Here is a 23,704-nt window from a genome sequence, read left to right on the forward strand (position 1 = left end):
ATAACCTAAGCCATCTTTCTAGCAAATAGATTAAATTCCTCCTTAGTCAGTTGGTCAGTGTGGTATTGCTTATCATGACCCTTTCACACTATAGAGGAACACTTGTCTCATGCAGTATTAAAACTCGTCTGATCAGAAGTTCAATCCCATTAAATGATAAGGGAAAACTGCTCACCAGCTCCCAAATTAAAGAGCTATGATTAAGAGTCATCTCTGGCTCTCACAATTTAACTGAACAGCAGCAGTGAAAGCTTTCTGTTCAGAAATGATAAAGATTTTAACTTAAAAGAAAATTCCAAGTACATTGCTCTTGTTGTCACAATTGAGGAGTTGGGAAAAAGAAAAAAGAGAAATGCTTTATTAATGAACAACAAAAGTTTCTAGCCCAAAATTTCTGAGACAGCAAAACATGTATTTCTAAATTTCCTATGCAGGTGGCATAAATACAAGTTTGCATTTGGTTTTATAGAAATGGTTAGGAATGAACAGCATCGCTGTACTTAACGTAGGAGGAAAATTTAACAAGGTTGTGTAAATTTCAATAGTCAACCATAACGCTATTCGTTTCTTATTAAGATTTTTTTAAAGAGGTTTCTTTAATGCATAGCTGGCCTTCAAAGGTGAACCCTGTCTTTCCCCACCACCTCCCACCTGTACCTTACTCATCAAGCTCAGGGCATTATCTGTGTTCACTCAGATATTCTTAACTTCTTGCCATTATTATACCTATAATTACCCAACTAGAGAACTTCTGCATATTTTTTGTATGATCAAGTTTCAATACATTTTTGCAGAAACCTTCTGTAGCACCATACCCTCTTATCTCCTAGCACAGATGTCACAGTCAGTTCTTCTTCTTGTGTTTCCTTGTCAATGTTTATATATTTTTATAACAATATAACACACCTTAAGGATTTTAAAAATTTGTGTACATTTCCATTTTCCTTATTAATTTCCATGGCTTGCTAACACTTATACCCCTCATGTCTATACACAAAAACAGTATGCAGTCAATAAATCTTGGCTGAATGAAAACTTTAGACAGTAATACACACAATGGTAAGAATATTAATTGTGAGTCTAACATGCAATCCATTTTCCCATTCTTTATACGGCACTGGAAAAGTCACATACCTTTTCTAAAAACCTCACTTTTCTCGTATTTTTAAATTATGATACGGGACAAACTTAAGAGTTCTTTCTTACAATAAAATCCTAAGTTGAACCACAATTGTTCAGGTTTATAGTACTGTTGGTTTTCTTATAGAATTTAAATGGGATAGAAGATTTTTCACTTTAGCATCTCAAAGCTGAAAAAACTAGTTTAAGAAGGAATACAAATGCTTAAGTGTCAATACTCGGATAAACAGACACCTACATCTTATATGGTCATAATTTTCTATATATTTTAATTAAGGAATTTCCAAGTTCATCTGATATATGAGAATAGCTGGTGATCATCCCACAGTGCAGAGGAATCTTCCTGCTAAAATTAGCAAATTGTTCGATTTTACTTAGATTTGCTTACCTGCCCTTTAAATTTAAATCACCAAAGAACCACGAAGCAAGAAAGTTATCTTCAGAACATAAAGTTTACCCTTCCCATTTTGCACGTGAAGAAACAAGATATCCAGAGAAATGAAGGGATTTGTTTGAGCCACACAGAGATTTGGCAGGCTTTGAGCTTACCTCCAGGAACTAAAATATATTAAGTATCTATGTGTAAATAAAGGTTGGTTATATCTGCCTGGACCTTTATACACTTCCCGAGACATTGCCCATCCCAAGGAAAAGGCAGAAGAATTTGTCTGACAATCTAGTTTTGATATTTCAACAGTTTTACCTTCCTTTATTTTCCCATTCTGTGAACTATAGTCCTATATAGTTAAGCTAATTTTTTAAATGTTAAACTAAAGGAACATGGAGGTTTCTTAAATGCATGACAATGATATCTTCCCCAAAACAGCTCCATATGTTCTGTTCTATAACAAAATGTATGGCTGGCCCAAATAGGACACCTTGAAAGTCATAAACATTATGGTAATTTTAGGACTTAAAGATAAATTACCTTGCTTTCTGCTAACCAGCGATGTGGGTCATAGTTAATATCAGGACTAGATGAGAAAACCTACAAAAGGAAATAGTCTATTAGAAGTAGAATTTTTTCTGAAATAAATTTACATAAGTGAAATTCTTCACCATAATATCCAAAAGTTTAGTCCCTAAATTTAAAGGTTTAAAAAGAAAAAAGTTCATATCAAGTACCCAACCAATTCCAAACCACCATTTATCTAGTATGTCTACTTAAGTACACATGTATGTATGTATATATGTATGCACTGACAGTAAATATTTAGCACAAATACAGAGACAGGAATCAACTCCCAAGGGTTTCCATTGCTAGAATCTCCGAAGGCTGATTCCAAGGATTTCTGGCAAGCAGCCTCAATTAAACCAGTGTACTTCATTTTTGTTTCTTTGCCTCAGTCTTGTTTCACATAATATATTTCACAGTGGGTTAGATGTAATTACACGAAACTTAATTCTTTGTCTCATTTATCCTTCTTTAATTTCATACTATGAGGGCCATTTTGTCTCATTAATGGTTGTGTAGAACTGACAGAAACTAATCAACATGACTTTGTGCAAACATTGCTTTATATTTCATGATGGTAACAAAACCCTACAATAATCAGCTGCCTTGATTTCCTCACACCAACTCATTTATAAAATCCTTTGCCATCTGGTTCTGCCTTATTACTAATAAAACGGTGCTCAAAGATTGTCACTGACTTTATGATTGCAAACACAAAATTTTTTCTCAGTTCCTATTTTCTTTGAAACAGGTGCTACGTGTGATATTTTTACAGGTCTCCTCTCTAGAAACTTCCTGCTTAAAAATACCCTATCCCTTTGCAAGAGATGTCTATTTCTATTCTCAAATATTTCCATACTTCCTGATGTGTGTGCACATCACTCCCCCAAGGAATATCACTAGGTAATTCATTTAGACACATGATGAATACATAATGATGCTGACCATATGCCATAAACAAGAGTGCTATGTTCTTATATCCAACTTTTTTCTCCTCCACTTTTCTCACCAACTCTCATGCCTCCCTGACTTCAGTGAAATCTTGCCTCTAGTTCATAGTGTTTTCTTCCTCTTTAAATTCTGCTTTTTGTAAGCATCTATTTGTCAATGATTGTCACTGATTGATTATATGTTTTTATTGTTCTTTTCCATTCATCTGTGTGATAGTTTTCAATTAAAACTTCAGTGACCTAAGATCGAGTGTTCAAGATTAAAGTCTAAAATAATTTGATAGGTGTATAAGTAATGTTCATATTTTGTGATTTTTTTTACAAATTTATATATAGTTTAGTGTTTAAGAGAACAGCCTTGTCCACTTACAAGTGGTGTGACTTAATTTCTCTAAGCTGCAGATTATCATCTATAAAGTAGACAAACTGCCTCATAAGGCCAAAGTATAAATTAAATAAAATGAGGGTTAGCACAATGTCTGGCGCATAGAACACTATTATTACTACTAATTGCATATAAAGATGTCATCATCAGGAAAGAGACTTCAAGGTCTCTTGTGACAAGAGCACTGTAACAAACATTTGTCATAAAAAGTTAAAAGAAACAGGGGCGCCTGGGTGGCTCAGTCAGTTAGGCATCTGCCTTTGGCTCAGGTCATGATCCCAGAGTCCTGGGATAGAGCCCCATGTCTGCTCCCTGTTCTGCAGGGAGTCTGCTTCTCCCCCTGCCCCTCCCCTACCACTTGTTCTCATCCTCATTCTCTCTCTCTCCCTCCCTAAAATACTTTTTTAAAAAAGTTAAAAGATATATATACATATGCAAATATATATGAATATATGACCAAAAAAAAGGACACTACATAATAATGTTAGCTAGCATTAGTTGAGTATTCACTAAGTGCAAGATATTTCACTCCATAATATGCACCTTATGTTATCTTATTCTACTTTATCCTCAAAATAAGCCAACTTATAAATGGAACATGCATTCTTAGAGAGAAGAGAAATTACATAACTTGTCCAAGGTCATACATTAGCAATTTGGAGAGATGCAATTTGAGCCTACATCTGTCTTGATCCAAGCCTATCCTCTTTATTAAGCTCTACAAATGAGTGAATACTCAGACCAAGTGTTATGCGAAAAGCTCTTCGATTATCAAAGATTGGTCTGTGAAAATGATGTAACTTTAATTCAGACACTTTCCTAATTGTTTTATAATAGTGGTGACTCATTAAGTGTTTGTCCTTAAGTTTTCAAACACTACATGCATTTACTAAAGTGGAATAAGTAATAAATATGGTAGCTGGAGAAAGAAAAATGTAATTAGAAATAATATCAATACTCCCAAGGGACTTTTCTCAGGCTCATTCCTTACATATCTATTATCCAATTCATATCATAGCTGTCACTCTCTACATAAAATGGCTAAAAACTTTCATCAGCAATATATCAAAATCAACAAATGACAAAGAATAATTGTAATTATTCCATTTTTTAAAACATTTTATAAGGACCACCACTCTCCCTTAGATCTCTGAACTATAAAGCATAGAATCAATTTTGTTTTAACAACACCTTGGGTGGTTTATTTGAGGTGAGAGCAAATGTTACATTCTTTGGTATTCATTTTTTTTCCCCAAGTTTATAGGAAGGTTAACAACAGAAGTTACTAATAGAAAGAGACCCACAATGAAAAAAGTGTACTCTAAACAAAACAACAACAACAAAAAACCTTAATAGAATTTCCATTTTTTTAGATTTACTTTCCACCCATCACTTGGATTGAATGTCTTTCTCTAGGGGAAGAGGTGTAAAAACCCATTACCAAAGTCACTGCATTCCTGAAAGCCTATTATAAAATAGGGTGCTTTTTGTAATATGTTGGAAGGGTAATTTGTGCCTCAAAAAGAAATAAAATATTTAAGCAATCTGCTATCTACCCACTATATTTTAGCCTGTAACTGCCCATAACAAAGTTTATATAACAAAGTTTATATATCTTATAGCATGATCCAAATGATACCATTTCTACGTCTCTATCTGATTGAAAATAAGCCATCCTGAGGCAAATACTTAAATGTAGAATAAAGATTTCATTGTTAATATGTGCTTCTTTTAGATGAAATTACGATCTTAAGGCCACACGTCCTTTAAATATAAGTAAACATGACAAGTCTTAAATAAAAAAAGCAGCAGCAGACAGGAAAAAGAATAAACCATCATTATAACAGGCCCTAAAACAAAACTGAGTTTTTCCCCTAAAGCCAGTTACTTCTCATATTTGGCTCACAGTCCTCTCAAAATGACATCTGAGCCTTTTTAAAAATGTAGATAGGAATACATTGTAGAAATTCCATCAACTTCACCAAATTCTACTCATTGAGATATTTCTGTTAAAGGTGAATCCTAAGATACCTTGCACTGCAAGAGTAGTAATATAGTTCTATTTTCTTTAAAACACCACATTAAAAAAAAAAAGAAAAGAATAAGAAAGAAAGAAGAGCAGGAAAAAAAGAGGAGAAAGCAGCATGAAAAACAAAAAGAGAAGATCATTTTATATGAGGAAAAACATAAATGACAAAATAAAAAGAAGAAACACCTGAAAAGTATTAAAAACTAAGAAGCCCTTAGGCATAACACTAAAATTTGAGTCCTGCCATCTCATCACATGAAATAAATACAGGGTAAATGATGGCTAAGTGTTATGGTCCCACTGTACCGAAGCAATGCAATGCAACATAGCAGTACTACAAAACCTAGACTGAAGGAGGTGCTCGCCTTCAAGGAATTAAAAACATTCCTGATCAATTCTGTTTTTATTTCTCATTTCATTAGAACTATAAATTGGATAGCAATATTCTGTTTTAAAGATAGAAAAACTCACTTGAGTATAATCTGTCTAAACAGGGAAGGCAAATAGCATAGGGGTCATGTGTTTAAGCTCCAGAGTTAGATTACCAAGGTCTAAAGTCCTGGTTTTAGCATTTAACTAGATACATGGCCAGGGGCAAGTTACTTAATCTCCCCAAGTCTTGCTTTCTCTTGTCTAAAATGAATTTAATCAGAGTACCTAAAGGACAGGGTAGTTTTAGGCATTAAGGGAGAGAATCCTACACCGTAGCTACCACAGTACCTATAATATAATTAGTACTCAATAGATATTAGCCATTAATACACTAACAACAACAAAAATGGCCTGTGATAACGAAAACCCAGGCCTCTTGACTCCAAGGATACTTTTTCCGTCAGAACTACTGCCTCTCTCATAAGACATTTTCTTTTACAGAGTGAGATAGAGGCAATTCAATGAATTAATGGTACACTTTCTCTCCCAGGACCGTGCAATAGATACAGTATCCCGTTCTAAACAGTGCAAGATGTTATTTTGTTTCATAAAACTTTCCAGAATAAAAATGTGACTACCATGTAACTATGCATTAAAATCTTATTATAATTATATATTAGGAAACTAACTGAAAGGCACAATGAGAACTCATAATTACTTTCAATTTCTCCATTGAGTCCCTGGAGAAGGTTTTACAAGCTGCATCAATTTCCTTTCCTATGACACCAAGAATGGATTCCTGTTCAGTCTCCAGGCAAAGAAGTTGATCCTTGAGCTGCAATCTGGCCTCTTCCATTCTCCTTAAGTGCTCTTCCTCATTGCTTATATGCTTTTCCTAAAACATCGATAAAAAGAACAGAAGTTAATTATTAAGTAAAGGCAAGAAACACTTGTAATATCTGTACAACCAACACAAAGGAGTGAAGTAGAAAACAGATCTGACCCTGTCAATCTCCTTACTTCACTAAAATAAAACGTTTTGCCTACTCATCAACTGAGGTCAAGTTACAGAGAATTCGGAAAAAGGGCACTGAAGGAACTGAGTGAGTGTATACTTGGCAAAGAAAATTAAAGTAATTCTGTAACCAAACGAAAATGAAGTTAAAAAATCCTTTACATTTTAATAACATAATGCCATTAATGGACTGGAGGGTAAAAGCTGATGCCACGAACAGACTTTGAGCTTTCAATAAATATTAGTGAAACACTAGAAAAAGTAAAATATAAAATAAGATGTTAGTTTCTTCATTTCAGAAAAAAATACCTATTACTAACTTATCTCATCAAAACATAGGTTTTAAAAAGTCTAAGTTTTCAAATGCAGTCATACTGCATAAATGCTTTGAGTCATGTAAATTTGATAAAAGCAAGAGGGAGGTACGTCTCAAGTAAGCAAATATATTTAATGAAAAGAGGTTTCTAAGAATCCTTTAAGAGATTACAAAGACTTGGGGCCCCCCTCTAGGCAAAGTCAGTCTCAATCATGATTGCACAATTTCATTACTAGAGAAATTCTAGTGGTGTAGCTAGCACAGACCTGAAAGAAAGTAACAGAATCACTAGAATTATAAACAATGGCCCCAAAAGTCACAATGGCTGGCTAGCTATGCTTTCACTCATTACACAGTAATCTGATCATTCTTTACCTACCCTTGAAATTAAAATAATAAAGAAATCCATCCACTCAATTAAAGTTAATCATGAAAGGAAAGGTAGCATTTTAGCAGAATTACACAAGATATTTCCTTTCAACTCAAATTACTTTAAAAAATGAACGAAACACCCTCTGCCCAAAAGAAGAGAGTCCTTTCACAAACTGTCTTCTATCCTTCCCTCCAGCTTCCACCTCCTTCCCACTCTGTCATATGTCAACTACTTGCAGCTTCTCAAATATGCCTTCATATGTCTCTCCAATCACATCTGATGTGTACAACATTGCCTGAAACTGCACTATTTGAAAATGGGGCTGGTAGCTAAGAGACAGCGTTTATCTTGATGACTACATCCTTCCGGTCTGTATCTCAGCTTGGTAAACTTAGGAACTGGATCTTCTTTCCCCTTTGGTACCCTGAATGGAGTCCTCTTTCAGCAAAAGAGTAACATTAAGCTCACAAGAGACTAATGTACAAACTAGAATGGCACTCAATTAACTACATCAGTTTACAATGAGAACCATAACTGCCATATGGATCAGAATGTTCGTGTCAGCATAACCAGTACATTTTCTCCCTGCAGACCAATCTGGATGGGAAGGCAAATTATAATCAGAATGTTGCTTAATGAATAGGAAACTGGAGTGAGGGGAGTTTGTTTTATGAAACAATGTGTAAATGGCATCACGCTAATGGCAGCCTGGTGTGTCCATTGACACATCAGGGATTAACAAACCACAGTAACAAGTGTTCCATTCTCCTGGGCAGTGTTTGGATGGAGACTGAAGTACATCTCCCTTTCTCCTTTGTTCACATTGTTTCTGTCCAAACTCTCCCTCCTGACTGATAAGGCATTTCTTTAGAGATACTGATATCTTCACAGAGTCTTACTCTCATCTAGAAATCTTTCTGAAAAATTAACATCCTGGCTCTGAACAACATTTGATGATTTTAAAGCTTAGTTACTAGAAAGCAACCTTCCTGTCAAGTCCCTAGGTGAGGATACTCGCCTGTATGTACTGTTGGCTATGTACCTACCACCTATACTTCCTATCCTTCAAAATTTATCCTTCAAGACTTAGTCTCCTTCCCAAATGATTTCCCAAAGCAGAATGTTCCCAGAGCATATTGTGTATATCACAGTTTTAAATATATATATATATATATATATATATATATATCAAGCAGTGATATAATTGTTTTTCACCAGCCTCCCTCAATAAACTGACAATTTCGGGAGCCTGCAAAACATGCTTATAATCATCTTTAAACTCCCCAGATTTGTTGAATAAGTGACTTAAAGTTTTTCAAAGACTCAAATTCAACACTGGAAAGATCATTTCATCAATGACCATGCAGATCTATATACACTCAGAAGCTACTGAGGTGTGTTTGGATGTTCCTTCTATGCATACATAGACCTACAGACTGCTGCTGTATTCTCACTGTTGTTGAGATTAATAAAGAAAATACTCTATTGGGGTTACTGAAGTATTTTAAGGACAACTGGTGATATTCTAAACCCAGGCAATTCACACTGATGTTCTAACTGTTCTTTCTTTTCCCATTTCCCTCAGAGCCAGCTTTCTTCTATCCACTATCAGTTTTCTGTGCTATCACTTGACTTATCAATAATAAGACAAAACTATTTCTATATTTTGATATTCCTAAAAATGTTGATATTGTCAGAAAAGGCTCTATAAATTCAATCTCTTTAGCAAAGACTGAAAACTTATTATCCACTTCACTATCTTTTGTGACATAGTCTGCAGGCCATGTCTAACTGACCTACCTTTGAAGTAAAACTCACAGAACTATGAACGCACATGGACTTTTGGGATCAGTAGGTTTAACTACCTATTATTCTTTCAAGAATCCTTTCTTTGACATTTCCAACAAATGGTCATCCAACCCCCTACATGACCAGCTCTAGTTTCAATGAATAAAACACTTGACAAAACTATAACATCTTTTCATTTGTCCACGTGCTATACTCGAGAATTAAAGTGACTAGAGGGAGGAGCAAGATGGTGGAGTAGTAGGAGACCTAAATTTCCCTTGGTCCCAGGAATTCAGCTAAATAGGGATCAAACCATTCTGAACACCTACAAACTCAACAGGAGATCAAAGAAAAGAATAGCAGCAACTCTCTGAAAAGAAAAGCGAACACTTTCTGGAAGGTAGGACGTGCGCAGAAGTGAATCCAAGGCGATATTCGGGCGGATAGACGGCGGGGGAGGGGGCCTCCATCAGCCCCTACTGGCAAGTGATAGAGCTGCGGAGCACAAAATCAGAACTTTTAGAAGTCGGCTCCGATGATGGAGGTCGCTACAGTGGCTAGGCAGGGGGTGGAACCCTCGCTGAGACAATGTGGTCTCAGGACCCTCGGGGTCACAGAAAGACCAGGGGTGCCTAAGTGTGGCAGAGCTCCCAAGTATCAGAGCGGGGAAGCCGGCTGCAGAGATGGAGCTGAGGAGTGGGCTCGCAGCTCAGGGTTGCCATAAACTGTGATCCCCCACACAGTCGGGCCACCACTCTTCCAGCAGAGACCAAACAAGTGGCAGATCCGGGGAGAATCCCCTTCCTCCTCTGGGAGAGGTGGCGCGGGAGCGCACCGCAGGGATCTGCTGGGTTTGAAGACTCCACACCGAATCGGGTGCCAGAGATAGAAATGCTCAGTCACAGGCCGGGTGAGCACAGAGTGTGGCCGGAGACCGGGGAGACGGGAGTGACTGACTGCTTTTCTGGGGGGCTCACTGAGGAGTGAGGCCCAGAGGTCTCGGCTCCTCTGGGGCGGATACTGGGAGGCCGCCATTTTGACTCCCATCCTCCAAAGCTGTATGGAAAGCTTGCAGGGAACAAAAGCTCCCGAGAGCAAACCTGAGCAGATTACTCAGCCTGCCCCCGGGAAGGGCGGGGCAATTCTGCCTCTGCAAAGACATTTGAGAACCACCGCAACAGGCCCCTCCCCCAGAAGATCAGCAAGAACAGCCAGCCAAGACCAAGATACTGATCAATAAGAATGGCAGAACTCCAGCACTAAGGGAATACAGCACATAGAATTCATGGCTTTTTTCCCATGATTCTTTAGTTTTTCGAAGTTAATTTCTTTAATTTCTTTTTCTTCTAGTGTATATTTTTCTGGGGCCGTTGTTACCCTGTTAGCATTTTGTTCCCTCATTCATCTGTTCTCCTTTGGACAACATGACAAGATGGAAAAACTCACCTCAATAAAAAGAACAAGTGGCAGTACTGACTGCAGGGACCTAATCAATACGGACATTAGTAAGATGTCACAACTAGAGTTCAGAATGATGATTATAAAGATACTAGCCGGGCTTGAAAAAAGCATGGAGGATACTAGAGAAATCCTTTCTGGAGAAATAAAAGAACTAAAATCTAACCAAGTCAAAATCAAAAAGGCAATTAATGAGGTACAATCAAAAATGGAGGCTCTAACTACTAGGATAAATGAGGCAGAAGAGAGAATTATTGATATAGAAGACCAAATGTTGGAGAATAAAGAAGCTAAGAAAAAGAAATAAACAACTACTATATCACAAGGGCAGAATTCAAGAGATAAGAGATACCATAAGACGAAACAATATTGGAACAATTGGGATCCCAGAAGAAGAAGAAAGAGAGGGGCAGAAGGTATATTGGAGCAAATTACAGCAGAGAACTTCCCTAATGTGGGGAAGAAAACAGGCATCAAAATCCAGGAGGCACAGAGAACCCCCCTCAAAAATCACTAAAAATAGGTCAACACCCCGACACCTAACAGTAAAACTTACAAGTCTTAACAAAGAGAAAACGCTGAAAGCAGCTCAGGACAAGAGGTCTGTAACCTACAATGGCAGAAACATTAGACTGGCAACAGACCTATCCACAGACACCTGGCAAGCCAGAAAGGACTGGCATGATATATTTAGAACACTAAACGAGAAAAACAGGCAGCGAAGAATACTATATCCAGCTAGGCTGTCATCGAAAATAGAAGGAGAGATAAAAAGCTTCCAGGATAAACAGAAACTAAAAGAATTTGCAAACATGAAACCAGCCCTACAAGAAATATTGAAAGGGGTCCTCTAAGCAAAGAGAGAGCCTAAAAGTAACATAGACCAGAAAGGAACAGAGACAATATACAGTGACAGTCACCTTACAGGCAATACAATGGTACCAAATTCATATCTTTCAATAGTTACCCTGAATGTAAATGGACTAAATGCCCCAATCAAGACACAGGCTATCAGATTGGATTAAAAAACAAGACCCATCGATATGTTGTCTGCAAGAGACTCATTTTAGACCCAAAGACACCCCCAGATTGAAAGCGAGGGGGTGGAAAACCATTTACCATGCTAATGGACCCCAAAAGAAAGCTAGGGTGGCAATCCTTATATTAGACAAATTAGATTTTAAACCAAAGACTATAATAAGAGATGAGGAAGGACACTATATCCTACTTAAAGGGTCTATCCAACAAGAAGATCTAACAATTGCAAATATCTATGCCCCTAACATGCGAGCAGCCAATTATATAAGCCAATTAAAAACAAAAGCCAAGAAACACATCAACAACAATAGTAGGGGACTTTAACATCCCCTCACTGAAATAGACAGATCATCTAAGCAAAAGATCAACAAGAAAATAAAGACTTCAAATGACACATTGGACCAAATGGACTTCACAGACATATTCAGAACGTTCCATCACAAAGCAAAGGAATACACATTCTTCTCTAGTGCCCATGGAACATTCTCCAGAATAGATCACATCCTAGGTCACAAATCAGGTCTCAACTGGTACCAAAAGACTGGGTTCATTCCCTTCATATTTTTGGAACACAATGCTTTGAAACATCTGCAAATCAATCAATGTGATACAATATATTAATAAAAGAAAGAACAAGAATCATATGATCCTCTCAATAGATGCAGAAAAAGCATTTGACAAAGTACAGCATCCTTTCCTGATTAAAACTCTTCACAGTGTAGAGATAGAGGGTACATACCTCAGTATCACAAAAGCCATCTATGAAAAACCCACAGCGAGTATCATTCTTAATGGGGAAAAATTGAGAGCTTTCCCCTAAGGTCAGGAACATGGCAGGGATGTCCACTGTCACCACTGCTATTCAACATAGTACTAGAAGTCCTAGCCACAGCAATTAGACAACAAAAAGAAATAAAAGGCATCCGAATCAGCAAAGAAGAAGTCAAACTCTCACTCTTTGCAGATGATACTTTATGTGGAAAACCCAAAAGACTCCATCCCAAAACTGCTAGAACTCATACAGGAATTCAGTAAAGTGGGCAAGATATAAAATCAATGCACAGAAATCAGTTGCATTTCTATACACCAACAAGACTGAAGAAAGAGAAATTAAGGAGTCAATCCCATTTACAAGTGCACCCCAAACCGTAAGATACCTAGGAATAAATCTAACCAAAGAGGCAAAGAATCTGTACTCAGAAAACTATAGAATACTCATGAAAGAAATTGAGGAAGATGCAAAGAAATGGAAAAACGTTCCATGCTCACGGATTGGAAGAATACTGTGAAGATGTCAATGCTACCTAGAGCAATCTACACATTTAATGCAATCCCCATCAAAATACCATAAATTTTTTCAAAGAAATGGAACAAGGAATCCTAAAATTTGTATGGAACCAGAAAAGACCCCAAATAGTCTGAGGAATGTTGAAAAAGAAAAGCAAAGCCAGTGGCATCACAATTCCGGACATCAAGCTCTGTTACAAAGCTGTCATCATCAAGACAGTCTGGTACTGGCACAAAAACAGACACATAGATCAGTGGAACAGAATCGAGAGCCCAGAAATGGACCCTCAACTCTATGGTCAACTAATTTTCGACAAAGCAGGAAAGAATGTCCAATGGAAAAAAAGGACAGTCTCTTCAACAAATGGTGTTGGGAAAATTGGATAGCCACATGCAGAAGAAAGAAACTGGACCATTTCCTTACACCACACACAAAAATAGACTCAAAATGGTGGAAAGACCTAAATGTGAGACAGGAGTCCATCAAAATCCTAGAGGAGAACACAGGCAGCAACCTCTTTGACCTCAGCCGCAGCAACTTCTTCCTAGAAACATCACCAAAGGCAAGGGAAGCAAGGGCAAAAATGAACTACTGGGACTTCATCAAGATAAAGAGCTTTTTCACAGCAAAGCAAACAGTCAACAAAACCAAAGACAACCGACAGAATGGGAGAAGATATTTGCAAATGACATATCAGATAAAGGGCTAGTATCCAAAATCTATAAAGAACTTACCAAACTCAACACCCAAAGAAAAAATAATCTTATCAAAAAATGGGCAGAAGAGATGAACAGACATTTTTCCAAAGAGGACATCCAAATGGTCAACAGACACATGAAAAAGGGCTCAACATCGCTTGGCATCAGGGAAATCCAAATCAAAACCTCAATGAGATACCACCTCACACCAGTCAGAATGGTTAAAATTAACAAGTCAGGAAACGACAGATGTTGGCAAGGATGCGGAGAAAAGGGAACCCTCCTACACTGTTGGTGGGAATGCAAGCTGGTGCAGCCACTCTGGAAAACAGTACAGAGGTTCCTCAAAAGTTGAAAATAGAGCTACCATACGACCCAGCAATTGCACTACTGGGTATTTACCCCAAAGATATAAATGTAGTGATCCAAAGGGGTACATGCACCCCAATGTTTATAGCAGCAATGTCCACAATAGCCAAACTATGGAAAGAGCCAAGATGTCCATCGACAGATGAATGGATAAAGAAGATGTGGTATATATATACAATGGAATATTATGCAGCCATCAAAAAATGAAGTGTTGCCATTTGCAACGACGTGGTTCAAACTAGAGGGTACTATGCTAAGCGAAATAAGTCAATCAGAGAAAGACATGTATCATATGATCTCACTGACATGAGGAATTCTTAATCTCAGGAAACAAACTGAAGGTTGCTGGATAGTGGGGGGTGGGAAGGATGGGCAGCTGGGTGATAGACACTGGGGAGGGTATGTGCTATGGTGAGTGCTGTGAATTGTGTAAGACTGATGAGTCACAGACCTGTACCTCTGAAACAATACATTATATATTAAAAAAAAAACCAAAAACATAGTAGGAAGGGAAAAATGAAGGGGGGGAATCAGAGGGGGAGACGAACCATGTGAGACTATGGACTCTGAGAAACAAACTGAGGGTTCTAGAGGGGAGGGGCCTGGGGGGATGGGTTAGCCTGGTGATGGGTATTAAGGAGGGCACATACTGCATGGAGCACTGGGTGTTATACATAAACAATGAATCATGGAACACTACATCTAAAACTAATGATGTAATGTATGGTGATTAACAAAACATAATGAAATAAAATTTTTTTAAAAAATGAATAAATGAATCCCCTACCCTTACTTAATCACATTCCAGGTAAATCCATGTTCTTTTATTTAACTAGGTTTCAGACAGTGCACCATACTTGTTCACCATCTGCGTGTGCTCCAAAACCTAAAATTTAGGAGTTAAGTAAGCTCTTCCATTCTCTACTTCTGTACCATTCTGTACTGACTTATTCACTCATTCAACAATTTTTACAGAAGGCCTACTATGGTAAGACCGTCTCCTGAGTACTACAGAGAGTGAATAGTTAAGACTCCTGTCTTCATACAGCCAACAAGTATCTCCACGAAATGCCATCCCTTTTATTTTGCCTCATTCTTCTGGCTTGAGAATACCTACCTGAATACTAATTGCTCCCAATGAATTAGCGCTTTTTCTCCCAGTTTCATGTTTCAGAAATAGCTCTACAAATGGAACAAGCACAGCTAATTCTGGGGGAGAAATGGGAAACTGGCTGACATTAATCCAATCATCCTGTCTGATTTGAGGATATATGGATTAATAAGGGGAGATGATGATATTTAGGCACTATTATGACTATTCCCTGGTTTTCTAGTGAATTCAGAAGAAGTAATTCTACAAGATTAACCAAAAGCCATCATATTTCTATAGAACTAGAGATAGCTCAAGGTATTTTAGATACTATTTAGAAATATGGAAGCAAAAGCGGCTTTGTGGCACAATGGATAGGGCATTGGACTTCTAGAAACATGGAAGACACAGTTAGTCCAACTTCAATGTTTCAGCATGAATGGACACAAATGTGTATGTCTTGGGAACATAAAAGGAGCTTCTCTGTGGGGGAGAGGATGGGGTTAAATAGACAGATACAGATGGAGCTGACTATAGCAGTCTATATGATCCAAAAAGGAAGATATCCTAGACCATGACTAAGTTTGAGAAAGAATCTTAGAGAACAAACTCATCCCTAAATTCCACAAATGAGGAAACCAAAGTTCAGACAGACTAAATAACCGGACTAAAGTTAAAAAGGCCATAACCCATAACTTGAGTCCCCTGGCTCCTAAGTGCTCTCTATTAAAATGACAGATAAGTTCTTAAAATTGGAATTTAGAAAGCCAATGTGAAAAACTCAGGGAAGTTATCAGCTGGTTATGTGGGGACTAATACCGCCTTAAAGTAGAAAGAATAACAAAAAATACTTCTGAATGAACACAGTTACAAATGAAATATGTGACATATTGGGAAATTCAGAACAGACCACAAATTAAAAACAAAAAGAGAGAGAGGGAGAAAACATCAAGCATGCACAACAAGACTAAACTTCTAGGGGCTATCCGTCTAAACTGGAGATGTACCCTATGTACACATAAAATCTGCTCTTGGCATTTTTAATCAAAAAGTACACTAATCACACAGTAAGCAAGGTACAGTTCCATTGTCACGACAGCAAAGATTTTATGAAGCTTCCATGTCAGGACAGGAAAGGCTTACACTGTTGACATTTGTGTCTAAAGTAAATAAAAAAAAAATATTGCTCACAGTCTCATCAAACACGCATATGTGCACATATACAATGTTGACTGGCTTCATCAATGGACCTGTAATTCAAAGGATGAGAAATGTTCCTCTAATTATATATTTATGTTGCACATTCTTTACAACTCAGAACATTCATTTTCCCAAAGGCTGTAAAGATTATAAGGAGACACGATCTTAACGGAAATAGAACTTCAATAAAACTAGAACATGTCCAAAACGTTATCTCCTTGGCAAAAGTTTATGAGATTCCTTCAATGTCTTAAGAGTCTCAGAAGAGCCACTTTATTTCCAATACGGGTGGTTACAGGACATGAAAACAGTTCTTCACGTATCTAAAAAGAAAGAGTTTAGCAAATAAAGCACACTCACATGACTAAATAAATCATTAATACAAAGCTACTGCTATCCCTTTATTGAAAACTAACTTGAATAAGCACGTATGACAGTATTTCAGCCCCAAGGCCATCTTTAATACATCAGCAGTGGGTGAGGGAGAGATAGGGTGAGAGGCAGAGAGATCTCAAATCATATTAACAGTTGGAACTAAAACAAGTGTAATATAATTCAAAGTTACTGGAAGCATGGCATGTTGAAACTATAGACCAGCACATATCACAAAAAAGTTTTGAGAAAGAATATTTCTGTAACTCAAGATAACTGCTACGCCTAAGCCTTAAATCCAGGACACTAGCATTACAAGGCAAATTATGAAACTATCCTGAACAAAAATTGGATCTGTCTGGAAACCATTTATCTAACTCTCTAAAGAAAGCTCACATTACTTATGCCAACAGAGTTCACTCAGCTACAAGGAAGTTAAGTTACAATGAAATGCCAACCAAGGCAGAAACTGCAGAACAACTAAAAGAGAAGGATCTACTGTGCATATTACAGGGTATCTGAAAAGAGTTTCATCTAGAAAATTACCACACTGCAGTCCAAATTGTCTTGCAAAACAAGAAGCAAATAAGTAAACACATAAAACATTAAGTCCTGGCCACAACATAACTACTTTTTGCAAACTTATTTCTTAAAAATGTAAGATTTTACATGACAGTGCATTTTTTAAATTCGAAGTATGGCTATATGTTAAATGTTCAGATTGGTATTTAAAAGTAAACAAAACAAAACAAAAAAACAAAGCAGCACTTCCAAAATCAACAGTTCAGATCAGTTTGAAAAAGTCTCCATGGATCCAACCTATGTATATCCTTTGCCCTTCAGTGAACCCAACACTACTCAGGAATAAAGAGGACAAGGGAAGGTCATGAACTGAATTTTTTTACCCGTTATAAAAGTGCAATAACATGCATTTCCTTCCTCACCCACACAGATACTAAAACAACAGATAAACTTGAGCTCTTAAGAATAATAGGACTATCTGCCCCTTTTCTTGCCCCCAAAGCACTTTATAGGAGTTTCCCCTAGGGTTCCTACTACTTTGTGTGTCTTTCATGTCTGTCTCCTTACCAGACTGTGAATTCCTAGGGGTAGAGATCTTATTCTTTAAACATCCCAGTACCTAGTAGTGTGTCTCACATAGCAGTCAATAGATAAATTTTTCTGAAACATACATATCCTTTTATGTTCCATTCATTCTGTGAGCATTTTTTTGTGTGTATGCTCTATGGGCCAAACGGAAGAGACCCCAGCTATACAACAATGAAAAAAACAGAGTCTCTGAACTCAAATGACTTATGTTTCTGTAAGTTTGCTTTTGCAATAATTTAATCTGTAAACTCATTGAGGACAATCATCTTGTCAGCAACACGTTACTGTAAATGGCAAGGCCAGCTGATGTCACAAAAACGAGGGCACTGCCAGTAGTAAGAAGTAATCAGATGCAGAGTAAGTTTCAAGGATAGAACCAGTAAGATCTGCTAATGAATTAAGTACAGACCCATGTGTGAGTGAATGAGATGCTTCCTTTTATGTATTTAATAAACAAAAGGACACTGTAATTCCTAGTAGAAGATGGGCTTCCTAAAATAAAAGTGTTACTATTTTGTAGGTTAGATATACTCTTTTTTCTCCTCTGTAAGTAGATGCTTTACGCTATTTTCTTCAAAGCAGGGGAAGAAGTTACAATTAATAGTATGCAAAAAATAAGAACTGAGAGCGCTGTGAATTGTGTAAGGCTGTTGAATCACAGACCTGTACCTCTGAAACAAATAATACATTGTATGTTAAAAAAAAAAAAAAAAAGAAGAAGATAGTAGGAAGGGAAAGATGAAGGGGGGGAAATCGGAGGGGGAGACGAACCATGAGAGACTATGGACTCTGAGAAACAAACTGAGGGTTCTAGAGGGGAGGGCGGTGGGGGGATGGGTTAGCCTGGTGATGGGTATTAAAGAGGGCACATACTGAATCGAGTACTGGGTGTTATACGCAAATAATGAATCACGGAACACTACATCAAAAACTAATGATGTAATGTATGGTGATTAACATAACATAATAAAAAAAAAAGAACTGAGAGCATCAGTAAAACGTAGAGCTAATAGAAAAAAAAGTAAGGTATAATTAGAACACTGGATATATGATTTGATACACATTAAAATTGGGGTATGAAAGATTTTCCAATCCATAACCTAGTCTTAGGCAGGCGTAGGAAAGTTATCCATAAAACAGAAACCAAAAAAATGCAAATTCAGATTTAAACTTCTAACCCCACTTAAGGAAATTACTCTTGCCTCAGGCTTTTTAGTATCTTTTTCTAGGAGAATATTGAGCAATACAAAGATCACTGGCAGCATAATCAGAAAGGTGTCAGGATATGTATTGGATACATTCCTAGAAATTAATATTCAAAGTTGGAAACAAAAATACTGCTAAACGGTATTTTATGCATTCATTAAGTTTTAGGACCATTTTGCAATTATTACGTATTTCTCTTAAGTCGAACGCTAGGAAACAGAAATAACGTTATTTAAAATCAGCCACTTTGGTGCATTTCTATTTCTGAAACAAAATACGGACAAAGAAACAAACAACTAGAGTTTCAAATTATGCATCTGGAACGAACATTGTTTAATTTTCAAAAGAAAAAAATGTATCATTCATCACCAGAGAAATGTTTATAAGCTTACAGTGTCTTTAAAAAAACCATCAGGATTTCTTTTTCTTAAAAGATACTTAAGCATGCATTTATTCTTATGAAAGAATATGGGGGAAAAAAAGCTTAAGAACAAATTTCCAAATAATATAACTTATGTGAACAATGAGCACCTCTTGGTCGTTTTCCTAAAATTTACAGAATATTGCTCATTTGACATTAAATGACAAAATGGATAGAGTCACTTTAAGTTGTAAAAAACCAAAACCTCACTTAAAACAAACCTGAACATTCATTTTATTTATGTTCCCTTTTAGGGTCTACTGAAGCAAGCAAGCTAGGACTGCTTAACTCCCATCAAAGCACTGAAACAAATATAGAACGCTTCATGCAGCCTATTCCCCTTGGCTTTCCACATCACAACCAGCTGCATGTGCCATTATTTAGCCTAACTCCTACACTACGGGTATCACTCACAATCTCAAAATTAAATGAAATCAAACTAATAGTAGTACAGGATTTTAAAGAAAAGTGTCCAACAAGACTACTTTCCTCTCAAGCCCTTGTAGTTTTCAACCACTCAGCGAATTAAGGATTAAATGACAGTCCTCTCAAATCAAGTCGAAATCAGGGATGAAAAAGATGCAAACTTTGACTTCACTCACTATATTCATTTAAAATCAACCTCTTTAATTGTAAATGGTTGGTGGAAAAGTCACTGCCAATGGAATAGAGTTTGAAAATGGCTTCTCCACACTTATGTTCCATTTTGGAAAGTAGAGACCACATGTACTTCTATACAGCCTTTATTTCTTGCCCCATCCTCTGCCACAGCTGTGTGTATAACTGCTCCCCCCCCAATCAATGCATAGTCACTTCACCTTTGCATTTGAAAGATTTTTATTTATTTATTGAGAGAGAGAATGATAGAGAGCATGAGAGGGGGGAGAGTCAGTGGAAGAAGCAGACTCCCTGCTGAGCAGGGAGCCCAATGTGGGACTTGATCCTGGAACTCCAGGATCATGGCCTGAGCCGAAGGCAGTCACTTAAACAACTGAGCTACCCAGACGCCCCACCTTTGCATTCTAAACCTGTTTCTTAAAATCTGGCATAGTGTTTCATACATGGTAAGGACTCTTGATATTTCAGCCAACTCTCTGTAAAAGTCAAAGACTACTCTGGACTTAATGACTACAAGGGATTCATTACAAGCACTTTATAAATAATAAATACAAAACAAAATTTGTAATTTTACCTTTAATTTGACCATCTTATCTTCATTTTTTTAAAGATGACAGCAATTTCACAGGAAATTACTCATAACATCTTAGTCAGTGTTTATTTAGAGTATCTGGTTTAAATTTGCCTCCAAATTAATATATGGTAGCTATAGCTTTCTTCCCTTTATTCTAGTCACACAATTTAAAATAGATGAAGCACCAAAGAAATAATACGTCCTGCCTAAGAATGGCCTAAAGTATAAACACTAAACACTATAGTAAATGAAAGAAGTCAGCAGCTCATTTGCTTCTATTTCTTTCTTGCTGTTCTGAAAAAAAAAAAAAATTAAAATCAGAGAATTCTGCCTGCTACAGAAAATTCTTAGTAAAAAAAAATACAGAACTGTGATTTTGCAAAGTAATGAATACTTTATAGATAGCTGACAATCATATATATTTTTCTACATGATGAAAAGTACCAATCCCAAGCAGATGGTCAAATTGGAACCAAAACACAAAATTAAACAACACTGAATCATATTTTCCTACCACAGATATATTTTATGTGGTAATATCAGGTTTTAATTAGATTTTTCTAACAAAATCACTGATGACTTCTTTTCCAAAATTGGTGTCAAACTAAAAAAATAAGAGTATATGGTAATCTGTTGAATATAATAGCCCTAAATTTAAATTCAACACTATGATTTCAATGAAAAGATATAAATGTGAGTCATCTTACTGGCAGTAAATAAAGGGAAAAAATAAAAGGAATTTGTGCTCATATCCTGTTTCCATCACAAGCTGTGCAATGTTGGGCGAGTCACTGTATTATACTCTCAACCTCAGTTTCCACCATCTGTAAAAATGGGCATCATAATTACATTTGCAAATGAGAATTACCGTTTTTCAAAGATCCATATTTTGTGTTAGAAAAATATCTCCCCTAAGTGTTTTTATCCAAAGAAAAGTATCTCCCCTAAGTGTTTTTATCCAATATAACAGTAGCTTTAAAATATGTTGCTAGGTGTCACTTCACAAATAATTTGAATAAAGCACTTCATGGGAAAGAACAAAAATACATGTCTCTGAATCCTGATCTACTCAACACCTAAGTTCCTATAAACCACTATAGCCTTGGATGTCACAAAATCTGTGGCCTTAAAGTGTCTCCTAATTGTGTCATCACAGTTTCTCATCTCCTGAAAGAATAATAGAAAAAAAGTCCTCTTGAGAGAATTCAGTATACTACATAAATTAGCAATAGTTATATGAGCTAGCTAAGAATCCCAGATAACCTATATAATCTATATACTGGTTCTTTTAGATTCTGGAACAACAGAAAAAAATAATAGAATTGGTAAGCCTGATTCCTATTTCCCTTTCCACCAATGGACAGCTGGAGCACTTGGGCAAGTCAATTAACTCTTTGAGCCAGACCTGCCTCATCTATAAAAGAAGGTGGTGGAGGATTAATATTGTTTAAGGGTCTTTTATACTTCAGAATTAAACTGATGCCAAGTGTTTTAGGAAACACCAACCTTTGCACAATATTCCAGTGCGATCTTGTAAACACTGAGGCACTGCTTTTTAAAAATAAAAGCTAGCACATAGATTTTCTTGTGGGGCAGAAAAACAAACTACTGAAGAATCTTCCAACATTGCCATGGCTAGCTATAACCACAAGGTATGTGTACCCATGTGACAGCATCTCTCATAACGGGGGGAGTTCTACATATGGTTGTGATTATGGGTGGATTAAAGGAGAAAAGCAAAATGAGGAGAGTGGATACCTCTGGCTTCCTCCAGGTTTGGGTATCTATTAGCAAGAAGCCCGTTTGCATAACTCTCCTTAGAATTAAATCAGTAACAAATACAAATGAAAGCTCCAAATATGGAAAGTACTAGATCATACAGGAGAGAAATTACTTGATCTATAATTTTAAAATAGAAAAGACATAGTAATGTAATCAACAAGAGAATGCCACATTCACCAGATAAAATATTGGGTGCCAAATAAATTTGATTTTGAAAAATGTTCGACGACACAGGCAAATTCAGAACACAAAGCTGTGCATGGCAAATGATCCCAAATGGGATCTGTGTATCTGTGTGTGTAGAAAAAGAACCCCGAAAAGAATTTCACCAGAACTTGAATGCAAGAGAGTTAGGTGGTAAGATCACAGGTGAGTTTTTAAACCTTCCCAATAAAGTACCCTGCATTATCCAAATGAAAATCTGTTTTATAATTTTTAAAGTTCCCTCTTAAAGAACAAAATATTTTTCTAAACAATTTCAGAATTTATAAAAATGAATATAATCAATAAAATTACTCTTTCTCTAATATCTGAAAATTAATGTAGTATGTCTACATTGAACATAGGAAAACAATTTCAGAACATTACTATCATTTTTATGTCATTTTTCTCACTGCTTATAAAAATACCTGCACAAAATATTGTATATATTTTTTCATAAAACAGCCATACTTCCAAAACATAAGGCTCAAGAGAATAGACACAGTATAAACAGAATAATCTACAAAATAATATTCTCTTAATTTCAGACACCATATTTATGTCTAAAACATCATGTAAACATGTTCAAAATTAAAAACAATGTTTAATACTTACACTACAAAATTACTTGGAAAGCTCCCCAAAGATGGCCAGTATCATTAGTAAACTCATATCTACTTTAACAAAATTTTTTTTAAGTTGGCTCAGATACAGGTCTGTATAGAGAAGACATTTAAAATCTTCACTATGTAAACTTTGATGTTGACTTGCTAAGCAAAAATGGCTTAATTACATGCTTACTCTTTTGATGATTCAGATTCCACTGAAACCAATAAAAATATATTTCTGATAAAACAAACAGCATTATGAGTTTCCACGTAAATGCCAGAAGAATAAAAAGATTAATATTAATAAGATCCTTTTAGAACAAAAGAAATCAAATATTTTCCTTTAAA

At 36.4% G+C, this 23,704-nt stretch overlaps 1 protein-coding gene across 8 annotated transcripts in view; it reads right to left on the bottom strand.

Moving 5' to 3' along the window:
- The window catches only part of CEP128 (centrosomal protein 128), a 390,388-nt gene that overhangs the window by 228,438 nt on the left and 138,246 nt on the right, over positions 1–23,704 (bottom strand). For all 8 annotated transcript variants that reach the window (XM_025869528.2, XM_025869531.2, XM_025869529.2 and 5 more), the window contains 2 exons: positions 6,550–6,726; positions 2,069–2,128 (listed from right to left, as the gene is read on the bottom strand). In XM_025869528.2, the coding sequence (XP_025725313.1) occupies positions 2,069–2,128; positions 6,550–6,726 (237 nt within the window). The remainder of the gene's footprint in view (positions 1–2,068; positions 2,129–6,549; positions 6,727–23,704) is intronic.

Source organism: Callorhinus ursinus, unplaced genomic scaffold, assembly GCF_003265705.2.
Source record: "Callorhinus ursinus isolate GAN/ISIS: 27379988/994484 unplaced genomic scaffold, GSC_fseal_2.0 scaffold8, whole genome shotgun sequence".
NCBI classification, from domain to species: Eukaryota; Metazoa; Chordata; class Mammalia; order Carnivora; family Otariidae; genus Callorhinus; species Callorhinus ursinus.